Genomic DNA, 13,045 nt, shown 5'->3' with positions numbered 1-13,045 from the left:
TATTCGTAAAGATATATTTTCGGTTTCTTGGTTTAGTTACTTTATAAAGTAACTAGATACCTTTACACTCTTTCAAGCAAATACCACCCTTCATTTATCATGTAACAATAACCTAACAAAATTCCCAAAAAGGTTTCTGAATTGGTCATTTCTACTGTCTTTATTATCGTCCCAAATACCATTTGAAGGCAATCGGCAGATGCTTAAGGGGCATCTTTCAATCAAAAATTGACCAATCAGTGAGTGTGATTCTAATGACATGCTCATTTTCTTGCTAATATTGATTGACAGGTGGCTTACGTCACTTTATATCGTGTGTCTCATTGGATACGAATGAAAACCAAAAACAGTACATTTACTGAGATATTTTCACACAGATTAAACATTTTGAATTATGAGGTTGTCTAATCCTGGGTACCAAAACTGAACGATTTTACAAGCAAAGGACTGATAAGTCATTTTGTGCATTGCGGCCAATTAAAAAATTAAATAGGTCTTAGGTACCGAAAAAATTATTATCTAATTATCTAAGAAAATAGATACCAGCAATACGTTTAATCGAGTTACCTCAAATTTTTTCAAGCATTTATTTTTGCTCTTCTAAAATATTGATTTCCTTAAAGCAAAAAGTTCATTGTGGTTAGAAGCAAAAGGTATACCTTTTTTCAACCTTCTAAATATAAATTTTCAGTAAGTGCGAATTGTTTTCAAACAAATTATCCTTAGATGATATAATTTTAATTCTACTCCTTGACATCTTATCAAGTAGTTCTTGGCTACCTAACGATTGGAATAATTTCACCCTCAGGGCCTGTTCATATTGAGAAAATCATCCCACCTTCCAGCCTGTGCGCTGAGAGGTGAGATTCCACTCTTCTATAGAATCCTTCGCCTTGCGTTTAAACGGAAAACAAGCCTCCCACAGCATGGGAGGTTTGATCTCACTGTGGTGGGATGAACTTTTTCCATATAAACGCTGGAAGGTGGGATGAAGCTGGAAGATGGGATAAAATGTTGATATAAACGCGATCAAATTTCGTCCGACCTGTCAGCACACAGGCTGGAAGGTGGGACGATTGTCTACATATACAGCTTGAAGGTGGGATAGAATCTGCATGTAATCATTTGATGACTTTATCCCATCTGGCAGATTATGGCCTGAGAGGTGGGACAAATTTGCTCATATAAACAGGCCCTTAGTTTTCACATATTTTCTAAAATGCACGAGTGACTGGTAAGTCAACATGGTCCAAGGGAAATTCACAGTAATCTTCGTCGACCTTAAGAAGGCCTTTGATACCGTTGATCATAGTATTATTCTTGTTAAGTGGAAATAGCCCTTGGTAATTGTAGCCCAGACCATGATTGTTTCAGGTTGTATTTGGGTATAATCTGGGATCAAAGATGTTGACTTTGGAGTCCCACAAGGGTCTTGATTTGGACCACTTGTTTATGCTTTTTATAAATGATTTCCCCTTTACACTAAAGAAACGTTAAGCAAACATGTATGCTGACGATACCATGATTTTCTTTTTCATTCAAAAGCTTGGAAGAATTACACATGCTGCTGATAACCGAACTACACATGCTTTTAATCCAATATTTCAATTTTCCCTTCTCAAGACAATCCTTGCCATGAATAGTTGGAATGCCTTCCCATTACCTTACCAAAATATCACTGCCGCTACCAAAGTTTCGACCCCCTCCCCCGTACAATGTTGATTTATTTTCTCAATACCTTCATACAACTTTCATTAAAAAAATTTACTTTCAGCATCAAAACAGCCAAATTGAACAACATTGTAGGGGGGATTTTTCGAAAAAAAGTTTAGTATTACAAAATCGAGACTTAACAAAATTACAAAGCAAGGCCAGCAGAATCATTGCTACCCTGGGTACCAAAGCCTAGGGGCGCCGGAGCCACGGGGCGAGCACGGGGGCAGTAAAGTGCCCTTTCCAAGAAATTTATTTCCGAGCAATGTTTATTCTAAAAAATATTTTGGATGCTAATGAAATCTAGGTTTAAAGTATCTCTTGATACCTACATGCAAGAGAAAAGTCAATATTTTCCGTTCTGATGAGAACTGAAAATCGATTTGCCAAGCAATTTGACAGCAAAAAATTTTCGATAATGAGTTCTCTTTAACGTTCATGACCATGCTGAAGATGTTTCAGATTGCTACCGATGTTGGCTCGCAAATGTTCGATATATCAGTCAAGGCATCAATGATGTCTTTAATTTAAGCAAAGACGTAGGAACCGGGGTGAACAGGGGATACATGCGAATATTTGTAAAAAACTCAAGTAAAATGTCCCCTAGTAGCTTACTAAGTTGCTCTTTCTTGCCAGCTGCATAACCAAAAAATGCCCTTGAATTGCTTAGATGCAATACGAAATGAGCAAAGGGGTGACATTTTAGGGCCATTATTTAATATGTTTCCATTTGATCTGCTTTAAAAAGTACACAAAAACAAGCTCACAAGAAGGGTTACCGAAAGGTGATGGCGATTGAAAATTGACCTTGGGCCTTGAGGTCTAGGCAAAGATACTCGAATAGTGACTGGATAGGAAACTGCGAAGCGGACAATAGGCGATTACGTTTATCTTCCAATCGCGTGTTTTGGAAAAGTTGTAGGGTATAGCCATTTCCGGTTTTAGTCTCACGACCAGGACATTCACCGAAAAAAGCAACATCCAAGAATGGATTTCACCTATTTTAATGGCCAAATCGACGAAGAATTACTTGAACTTGTTGTCGAGGTAATGTAGTCCGTTTCTTTGTGTACTTTAAAGGCGCTGCAGCCATTATCTCTGTCTCCGCGAATAAGAATTTAAGTCATGGCGATGTAGGCCCTTCTATCAAACTTCAATATTTCATTTTCTAACGAGTAATTGCAAGAATGCCGATTGAACATAATGTATGTTCGATGAACCAGGGATAATGCTAGTGAAAATGTTGATTTACATTATAATTAGGCCTAGGAAGATACTTGTTTTAAATTAATGATGTTGGCTTTGGCTTGATTTTTCATCGACACGGCAGCAGCACCAGTCAACATATAAACAAATCACGAAACAATAAAATGGAAAGTTTCTCGTCTAATCATGTTTCCCGTGTTTGTTATACTTTTGAGGGTACAGAGCTGTGCACCCCTGTAGCAGGTGTACGTCTGGTTAAATTATTATTGATGTTTTCCTTTTAGGAAACCACTATTAAATTTTGTGATGACAGTCAAATTTTGTTATTCACCAACAAACGAGGAGCAATGCAAAGAAAAGGAAAGTTAAAGAGCCATATCGTAAGAAAAAGGGGGTGACTTTAAAGGAGAAAGAACATGATGCCCCTCAGATTTGTATGAATTCAATCATTAAGGGTGCTTTAGAATCGATGGCCAACAAGACGGTTTTGATGGAAATGTATGGAAAGTTCTTCAGAGGCTACTGGAACTTGCAGGACCTGCTGATACAATAGGCTTCCCAAGAGGTCTTTTTAAGAACAAATTGGAAAGCAAAACCAATTATCTGGATTCCATGTGGGAAAATTTCCAGAAAGTATGGAGGATGAAAATGTTAGAACAAATGTGCAAGCCCACTTGAAATGCTCAGCTATCAGGCAAAAGTTAATATTTCTTAAAATACTTCAACAATTGAATATGGATGAAATATGAACTAAACAGCTTGAAATATAGCTAATATTACAAAAATAATTCTAATAGAGAAATATTCATTTTCTGGTCTTTTTAACAATATACAAAACTCGTTATGCCAAAATTGCTGGTATTCTAGTTTTTATTACTAGCCCCCTCTATTACTGAAGCATTGAAACACTTTCCTCGCTTTCCAAATAAGAGGAAAGCTACATCTCTTTCTTTTCTTCAGAGGATTTCTCAGAGAGAACAAAATTTGTATCATTCGAAAAGGGGTCCACAGAAACTTTGTTCCGAATATTACCAGTTTTGTCAGCAAGACCTAAGGGTACAGTCTCATCAGAGCTATGTAAAATGACCCAGGGCTGTTTTATTTTGCCAATGCTCTTTTTGAAATCTGTGAAACCTCTTCATTTGTAAAGCACTGGTAAGGGCACCTCTTGAAAAAGTCTTTCAAGCTCATGCCTTTGTTCCCTTGGTTATTTTCATGACTTCTTTTATGTAAGAACTGTGTAGGCAAACTTCCAACAAGGAGGTCTTTTCTTCCAGTCTTTCCTACAAACAACATTATGAAATAATTTATTGTCAATATGAATACAAGATAAAGAAAATTTGAGTTGCCCCCCAACTTTGCTTCTAATTTTGTTAGATATTTTTGTCTCAATGACAGTTGATGATTTTGACACTTTTCTCAGGGGGACTTTCGTCCCATCAGACTATTGCCTGCTTTGTTTATTCAACGGTGACACTGTTGATATTCTCAGTCGACCTATCACCAGCAACTGATTGATAGGAGTTGTGGGGGTCGTGACAGCTCCCCCCAATAATAAGTCAAAAATCGATTGAATTCCTAAGTAATATTTATATAACCTATTTCGTAGCCCCCCTACCCCCGAAAGGATTTTTTAATGAGATCTGCATCCAATCTTAATAGTAAAACTCTTATAAAATAATAGGCAAAAATAATAATCAATGAAAGAAGTAATGAAAGTTACAGTGACTTACCGATCCTAAAGCAATGTTGATCAAAATGCCTTGCGCAGATGTAGGCCCTCTCTGCGTTGAAACTCCTATCGCATCTTTTTACTTTACACAAAAGCTGCGTTCTCCACTCCTTTTTTCTTTCATTTTTCGTTGAAAACGTAACAAGGGACAAATTAGCTTATCTTGGTAAGTCTACAACAGTTAACTACCGTGCCGAATAGCTGCGAAGCTCGTCATTATCAGTCAAAACCAAACAAACCGGAAATGATCATTCCCTACAAGTTTGAATAAGCAGTGATGCGTAACATGTTCTATTGTCCGCTTCGCAGTTTCCTATCCAGTCACTATTCGAGTATCTTTGGTCTAGGGGCCCCTCGAGGTTTCCAGTTTGTTAAAGCAATTAGTAAGACATAACAAATTTGTACAACTTTTTAAACGATTGCAACTACATGACTGCAAAAAATATTCTTAAATGGATTTTTAGCTAATCTAGAGGGGCTGTCGTCAAAATTTTTCTGCCCGCGTCGCTCGCAATGGGCTTCCTTTTCCGGTTGTGCTAGGAGGCCTCCGAAAACCTCTCGGTAGCACTGCTCACAACTAAGTCAGAAAATGATATCTAGATCATTGTAGTTAGGCTCTGTGTAACAGCCTTTTTCTACCTTTTTGGAATCTTTTTTATTGAGGTGCCTCTTAAACAGGCTTTTAAATCTTGTTTGTTAGAATGTTTGTAAGGGTGCCCCTTTAAACGGCTGTCCCCCACTTTCATAAAGCTTTCTACGTCCTTGAATTCAGGAGGTTTTATTCCAGATGTTTTTTTAATCAAGAAGTTTTCATGCAGCACGGTATACCTATTCGACGCTTTTAACGTACCGATTGGTTGGAATTTTGTCCCAGTGGGCTCTTTAGTTTGTCTAAGTAGGCCTTTTGAATCGCCACAAGTTGAAGTCCTTAAAAAAATATCCTGAAGACTTTGCTTAAATTGGTTGGCTTGAATCTACTTTCATGAGCCAGTACTAGAAGCTTCTTAAAGATTTTAGCGATTTGAGTTTCTTATGAAATCCTTTTTCGAACCCTGGTGCAATCTGAAAATTCAAAAGCAAGTTTCTGAAGCCTTTTTGAAACCGTTTCTTTTGCATTTATGATATTTGTCATAAAAATGTAGCCAAAAATAGAACTCAGTTCCAAAAGATATAAGGTATCTCAGAATTTTCATCGTTCAATTGTACTTGCGATTTTTGTAAGGAATTTGTATCCAACGTCAGTTGAATTTGATTTAAATCATACTTAGCGTTGGTAGTTTGAATTAGTTGGATTTATTTAGCTTTAATATAGCTACAGAGTGTACCAACTTTTAATAAAGAAAGAAAAAAAAGTATGATCAGATTAGTTATCTTCAAAAGTTATATCAAGCCATGTAGATAGTCATCAGAACAAATCTTTGTTTTTATGTAAGGTAGGATTGGGCCCTTGATGGTTGATGTTGTGGTGAAAGAAATTTTGAAAATGAAGTTTCTCTGTAGTTTTGATTCAAGCGTATCATTATTGGTGTTACCCCTTTTTCTGAGACTCTTTAGGGCGTAACAAGGAAGCATTTTCCAAGGGGCTACGCCCCCAAACCACCCACTGGCGTCGTCACGAGTTTTCCCAGAGGTTGATTTTCTAATTTCTCGAAATCCGTTGAAAAGCCTTTGGGGGTGGTGGGTGGAGGTTTCGCTGATCAGATCGATTTCGATTTTCGCACTTGCAAAAAAGCCACCGTTACGAAAATAGCTGCTCGAGAAAGTTGCTTGCCCAAAGATTTCGAAATAGATAAAAATGACTAAAATGGCATTTCCAAGAGTCTGAAGGGCGTGGCCAAGAAAATTTGTTTTCGTCCACTCCAGATTTGTCAAGACGGCGACGCCACCGAGACCACCAACCCACTTGCTCTTGCCTTTCACCTACAATCTGGCTTCATCGTTTGCTAGACGACGATTCCCGATCAGTTTCAACAGCAAACTTTGATATCCCTAAGGTGCCCTTTCTGCCGGTCCTGCCTCCGCCGCATCATGAAGTTTCCGACGCCTTTGAGCCGAATCATTATAACCCAGGGTATCAGAGCTACATAGATTCGAGTGCAGAAGTGAAAAACTCGGGGGGGGGGGGTGAGAGACTGGAGCAGAGAAGCAGAGGATCGTCCAGCTGAGAAGAAAGGAAGTAAGGTATCATTTTTTATTCCTCACAATTAGACACTTTTCGCTTTTTACTTCCATTTCCGCGCTCGAATTTTTGGCTCTGTTACCAACAGTAAGTCTTTACAGGCAGTCGCTACGATGCACCTCATTTGCCGATACGAAAAGCACTATGTTGCCCATCAAAGAAGTGATTTTGAAAGAAGTCATGATGTGCCCAGGCACCGCGTAGCGGGGGGCTTGGGGGCTTCAGCCCCCTACTTTTTGCAAAAAAATACAAAATAGTAAGTAATAAACTAGTATTAAAGCCTCTTTTTCTATGGTTGAGCCCCACCCCCCCCCACTTTTTTAGACCCCCCACTTTTCTCAATGCTCCGCGGTGCCTGGTGCCAAACTTTGAAAAATCACGTACTGCAATACCTCGGTGACTTACTCAAATATCTCTAAAGATATTATATTAATTGTCTTGGTGATGCCCAAGAATTTTTTCACACAGCCTGGTTTGTGGAAGTTCCCCTCTTTTATTCTTTGTTATTTAATTTCTAAATGTGCCCCGTTTTCAAAGTATCAATCAATTTCATCTTTTGCACCCGCCAGGATCACGGCAGATACGTATGAAGACGAAGCATTCAGTTGTTGCTTTCAATAATAAATATTTGTATTCTTGCCAACAATAATATTAATATGTGATTGATGACTTGCACAGAAAAAATTGGACCTTTTCATTATTCTATAGATACCTTTATAGACCCAGAATCATTTTCTCTCAAAAATACGAAAAATAACAAAAGTTTAAACGTGTTTTTGAACCAGCAGAGGTATACTCTTTTTATAATAATACACTTTATAAGAACACTGAGGCTCGATTTGCCCTAATTATAAGAACAAGGCTAGCACATGCTCAAAAACAATTCGCATTTTGAAATTTATGTCACGTCATCATTTAAACTTTACCCAGTAAAACGTCTTCGAAACTATAAATGGCTTTGAAAAAAGCAAACATTTAGTAAACTAAAGCTTTTCGTCTGACACTCTTCAGAGTTTAAAACGTCAGAACATAGATCGAAAACTCTACGCTAAGAAATATATATACCCAGTTGTGGATCGAAAAAGGCCAATCAGAAACACGAGCACATGACTTAAAGGTTGACCAATCAGTGCCGCTTGCCTATTAGAATGTTACCAGTGGAGTCCTAAGGTGAAAACCAACTCCTTTTGTATACACAGTAGCGGTTTTTTCGTGCTTATGTAGATAGATTCTAAAACTGCTAGGTCGAACGACGATCGGGCTTTACCAATAATCCAAAACATGTCGCCATTATAGTTTTTTGCACAATCTGGGTTTTCTAGCAAATGCTGCCCGATAGTAGAATAGCAGGTTTTAGTAGTAATTTTAGATTTGCAAGACCGAGGTGGCTATTTCGATCCACAACTGGGTATATATATTTCTTAGCGTAGAGTTTTCGATCTATGTTCTGACGTTTTAAACTCTGAAGAGTGTCAGACGAAAAGCTTCGAAACTATATACAGTATGTAACTTCTCAAATATTTGCAAAAATAAGAACTCTTAAAATAAGAACAATTTTAAGAACATCTTAGCCTAAAATTATCAAAAAGTTAAGAACATCGAGGTTCAGCGAAAGTTATCTGGTTCTCATGAAAAGAGTGTAAAGGACGCAGTAACGTTATTTGAGCAACGAAGGAGCTTTCGTTGCTTGGCACCAGGATCTATTTGAAAATGGCCGAAACCCAAGAAGGTACCGAGGCAAAGGATAGCGGAGGATATGATTATAAAAGACTTCACAGCTACCCCCTTGTCAGGGTAAGGCTTTATTTACCTTCTTTGAGGTTTAATGATTCTAGAATTGAAATGCTGTCGCTGCTTAGTTTTGTTTCTTAGTGAAAAGTTTAGCTAATGTTGTGACTAAAGTATTTAAACCAACGGTAACCATTAGGTCATACATAAAACATTGAATCAAGGGATATCAGTTATTTAATAAAACAGTGACAATTTTTTTGCTACTGCAAAAAACTGTAGGGAATTTCAATCATTTGTTTTTGCATTTGTATCTGGTATGATGAATAATCAAAACTTGGACAGCACTGCCAGGAAACTAAATTCAATCTTTTTAAAATTTGCTCTCAGCAACAGGCTGATAATAGTTGGCAAAGCCTGCATTCCAAAAAATAAAGCTACTTGTACTATTTAGCTTTGCCAGAGCTGTGAAATCACATATAATTCAAAATTCATATGCAAACTTGCATTTTTGTATCCTTCATATCATTTTTAAATGCTATCTGTTAAACTGACATGACTTCTGTTAAACTAACATGCTCTCCATTTCTATTTAGTATTCTGATATGAATGAAGAGCTCCGAAATGAAGCTATTGAATTCTGTGTAACTGCATGTGAGAAGTTCTCAACAAATAATGAGGTAACTCAAATTTTAAATTTTATGTAATGATTTTTCAAAAAATGAGTTTTACTGTTTCACTTCCTAATATCTTAAAAGCACAATCTTTCAAGTAATCTGCTGCTTCTCTCGTTGTAATTTTTCTAAATATGATAGAATACAAAACTAAAATTTTTGATAAATCCGGGCAGATACCAGAGGACTTTGGGTTACTTTTAAAATTCAAAATAAAACCACATGCCATCCAGAGTTCCTTATTTTGAACATTATCCCCCAGTCTTCCATTAACTTTTTAGATTTTTGTGGTAAATATCAACAAATTTCTGTCAGTCCCTGAATTTTCTAACATGCAAAAAAATTAAGGTTTTGTCTTAATTTTTTGCAAATGCGAATTCCCCATGCCTGTTAGATTATTCAAAATACAGTACTATGTTACTGTATTGGTAACAAGACCCTGTTGAATTATGATAAAGCATCACTCTTACCGACTTTGCTTCACAACAAGTGTAGCATTTTCTTGCAAAAGATGGGTAAGGATTTCTTTAGATATTATAGCAGCTCATAAAGTGGACAGAAAGTGTGTTATGCAGTTCATCCATAGAAACGTATGGATGAAATAAGAATGGTCTATAGCTCTGCTGCATGACCAAGTACATTCAATTACTAATGTAAAATGCAATTAAAAACAAATCGATAGTGGTGTTGCAACTATTAAAAACTAACCTTGAAGGGGCTGTGTTTCAGTTAGTTTCAGTTTCATATATTTCAAATTTATGACATACAATTTATATATAATTTACTATGGTAACATGAAACTAAACTACAATGGAAAATATTGTGCCATTTGTCATGATTTTGTAAACAAATTTGCACATTAGGCTAATGGGAGAAGGTGTTTAGGTGCTTCAACAAACTTCATTTATTGTATTTTTTAAATAATTTGTTTGGTATTCAATGAATATTTGATGGAAATTTACTATCATTCCATTTTTGTAATTATCTTTGATGCAAAATGTTTATAACAATTAGGCAGCCTTTCCACTAGCCCGGGCTAAAACAAAAATGGGTTAAAAGTTGTTCATTTCTGCGTCGCATTTCCACTAACCCACTTGAAAAATGGATAAGTTTGAAAATGGGTCTCAGAGTGGGTCAGTTTTTACCTGGGTATTTTTGACCCACCCACCTGTTTATGGGAATGCCAAAACCCAGATAACTTCTGACCCACTTGCAACAACAGCAACATTTAAGAATTTAGATGACGCCAAAAATAAAAAACAATACCCCCGATGTTGATGTTGCTTCCATTGGCCTACAAAAATGGAAATTGAAGAATTATTGATGCAAATACTGATTTCTCTTACAACTCTGTGTGTGTTCACCCAGAGTACATTTTAACCCAGCTTAGTGGGAGCGATCAAAAATGGAAAAATTAAATGGAAGTTTTGGCTGATAAAAATTAAAAACCAATGCAACTTAGTTGTCTTTGTCTGGGTTTAAGAGTGTTCTTTTGTGAAAATTGCATAAATAGTCCAGGAAAATAAGGTCTGTAGCCAACAGCAAATTATTTTAGACTTCCAAAATAAAGCAGAAATTTGCATTTCTTCATAAGAAAAAAAAATCTATACAGAGATAGCTAATTTAGGTTCAAATTTGAAAATGTTTAAAAGTTATCAGCCTGTCAGAACGCCAACCTTTGACTGTTATTAAATTTTGTATATACTAATTTTGATATTGCAGGCAGCAGCAAAGATGATTAAAGAAAGCCTTGACAAAAAGTTTGGTTCTTCCTGGCATTGTGTGGTTGGCGAGGGTTATGGATTTGAGCTAACACACGAAGTCAAGAATCTTCTTTATTTATTCTTTGGTGGAACTCTTGCCATAACTGTTTGGAAATGTTCATAGATTCTTTTAGAAACTTGCTTTTCCTCTAGCTATTTTGTTGTATATAATTTTATTATTGCATTGATATAAATATCCCAATTCATTGGTGTAAATCGATAGTGTGTTCTTAATTTCGATCCCAATCAATTTATGCTAAAGATTCTCTGTTTTATTATGGAATCCTTCAAACTATTCACCGAATCAAAAAGACTGATAGGAAGTTGCTCATTCATAAAAAACCAGTAGCAAAAAACAGTTAAATTCCCATTCAGTTAGTTCCCACTTCTAAGTGATGAACTCAGACCCTTCTAGCGCAATGTAATCACAACTGCTGAGATAGGTGATTAGATTTAACTAATTAATATAATTGAATAGAACATAAACATTGATTAGTTCTGTAATCTCTATTCTAATAAACATGACCAGAACTGAACTGGATTCTTGAGAGGATGTTTTAAGGTTGAGCAATTTTGTAAATGCTCTTTACCAACAGTGAATGTCCTCGCCACCAATTGAAGCGATGTTGATTATTAACCAAATGTCAGTTGCAAACTAGAATTTCAAAAAATCTTACTGGGAACTGAGGGCATAAGCGACTCCCCCGTCCCCTACCTGTGGAACTTCCACGTGGGTAATTGATTGAAAAAGATAGGCACCACTTGTAACATTAGCGCTGTGTGCTAATTGTCATTGCTTCTGATGTTATTGCCTGCAAACGAATTCTGGTCTTTGGCGTAGCTTATTGCTCAACATCACTAATTCTTTTTTAAATGATGATCATGCAAGTTGATGCCGTGTTGTACTGTCCATGAATGCACAAATGAAAACTTCATTGGTATAAATTCAACCAAAACCTACCCGTAAGAATGGAAAAATCCAGTCAATGATTCCATGGCTTTTATTTTAACCATTATCAGGAAAGGGAAATTTTAGCAATGTTTAGTTCGACAAGGCTCTTGTCTAAGTACTCTGCTACTCACATTATTCCATGACTAGATCAACTCTACTATTCCACGAAACAGTTTTTGGCTAGCATGCACGTGGATGCAACAGGTCCCCTTTCCCTGATTCTTCAATTTCTTTTTTAACGCTAGAAGAGGTCTTGAAATGTTTAAAATTTAATTTTTAAGAGCAAGGATTAGATTAAAAGAATTTTATTAAATGAGCGACAGAGTAGGAATAAAAAATGAAAATGGGACCCACGTTCCGCGCCTCTGCAAATGGAAAACCTCAGTGACACAAGCAAGTTGCTGTCAAAAGCAAGAAATTTCAGAGATTCCAAGAACAATGTTTCAAAAAACTTGACTTTCAAGCCAGATCGGACCCCCAACGAGCGACCCATTTGGACGAAGCTAGAAGTAGTAAGAAATCAGAGAAGACAGACGTTTCAAGATCAGAAGGAGAAGAAGAAGTGTCAGATAAGACACAACAAAGTAGTAAGCGTATTCAAAGGGGAAAGGGAGCCAGTAAAAAACTAAGGAGAAAATAACTTTAAAACAGCAAATATTGATGGATTGTGTACTGTTTTATACACAAAAGCAGATACATTAACAAACAAAAAGAATGAGCTGATTTTACAAGTTTTACATAACCACGCAAAAATAACTACAGTAACTGGTGTAAAACCGAAATATTCAACATATTGTGTTTCGCAGCTAGATCTCTAGTTCAAGAAGTTCGATTTGTTCATGAATTTTGAATCAGGGAGCAGAGGAGTTTGCATCTATACTCATCAGTTATTTAGAGCTACAGAATGGACACCAGTTATGAGGAAAATTATTGATACTATTTTTATTGAAATAAAACCAAAAAAAGGAAAAAAGATCATTACTAGCAAATATCTATAGAAGTCTAATAGAAGGCCATAAGGAAATTAACAAAAAATTAAATGCCTTAATCAGGAGCTTTGACAGTATAAGAAATGCAGAACTTATTGTAAATGGCTTT

General features: G+C 36.4%; 1 protein-coding gene and 2 long non-coding RNA genes across 3 annotated transcripts; 2 read left to right on the top strand and 1 right to left on the bottom strand.

Annotated features, from left to right (window-relative positions):
* The first annotated feature begins 162 nt into the window (after positions 1 to 162).
* LOC148958584 (uncharacterized) lies at positions 163 to 4,654 on the top strand. The gene is made up of 2 exons (XR_016144504.1): positions 163 to 2,760; positions 3,204 to 4,654. It is a non-coding gene; the product is annotated as an uncharacterized LOC148958584 (long non-coding RNA).
* LOC148958583 (uncharacterized) lies at positions 3,589 to 5,864 on the bottom strand. The gene is made up of 2 exons (XR_016144505.1): positions 4,653 to 5,864; positions 3,589 to 4,202 (listed from the first exon to the last, which is right to left on the bottom strand). It is a non-coding gene; the product is annotated as an uncharacterized LOC148958583 (long non-coding RNA).
* Positions 5,865 to 8,469: 2,605 nt separating this feature from the next.
* On the top strand, positions 8,470 to 11,256 carry LOC135691938 (dynein axonemal light chain 4). Its single transcript, XM_065209946.2, has 3 exons — positions 8,470 to 8,624; positions 9,155 to 9,238; positions 10,955 to 11,256. Exons 1-3 carry the CDS (start codon positions 8,541 to 8,543, stop codon positions 11,117 to 11,119), a joined length of 333 nt encoding a protein of 110 aa, XP_065066018.1. The 5' UTR covers positions 8,470 to 8,540; the 3' UTR covers positions 11,120 to 11,256.
* Positions 11,257 to 13,045: the final 1,789 nt, after the last annotated feature.

The sequence above is a fragment of the Rhopilema esculentum genome, chromosome 13 (assembly GCF_057945365.1).
Source record: "Rhopilema esculentum isolate cy_ngs chromosome 13, ASM5794536v1, whole genome shotgun sequence".
In the NCBI taxonomy this organism is placed as follows: Eukaryota; Metazoa; Cnidaria; class Scyphozoa; order Rhizostomeae; family Rhizostomatidae; genus Rhopilema; species Rhopilema esculentum.
This window is presented reverse-complemented; position numbering and strand designations above follow the sequence as displayed.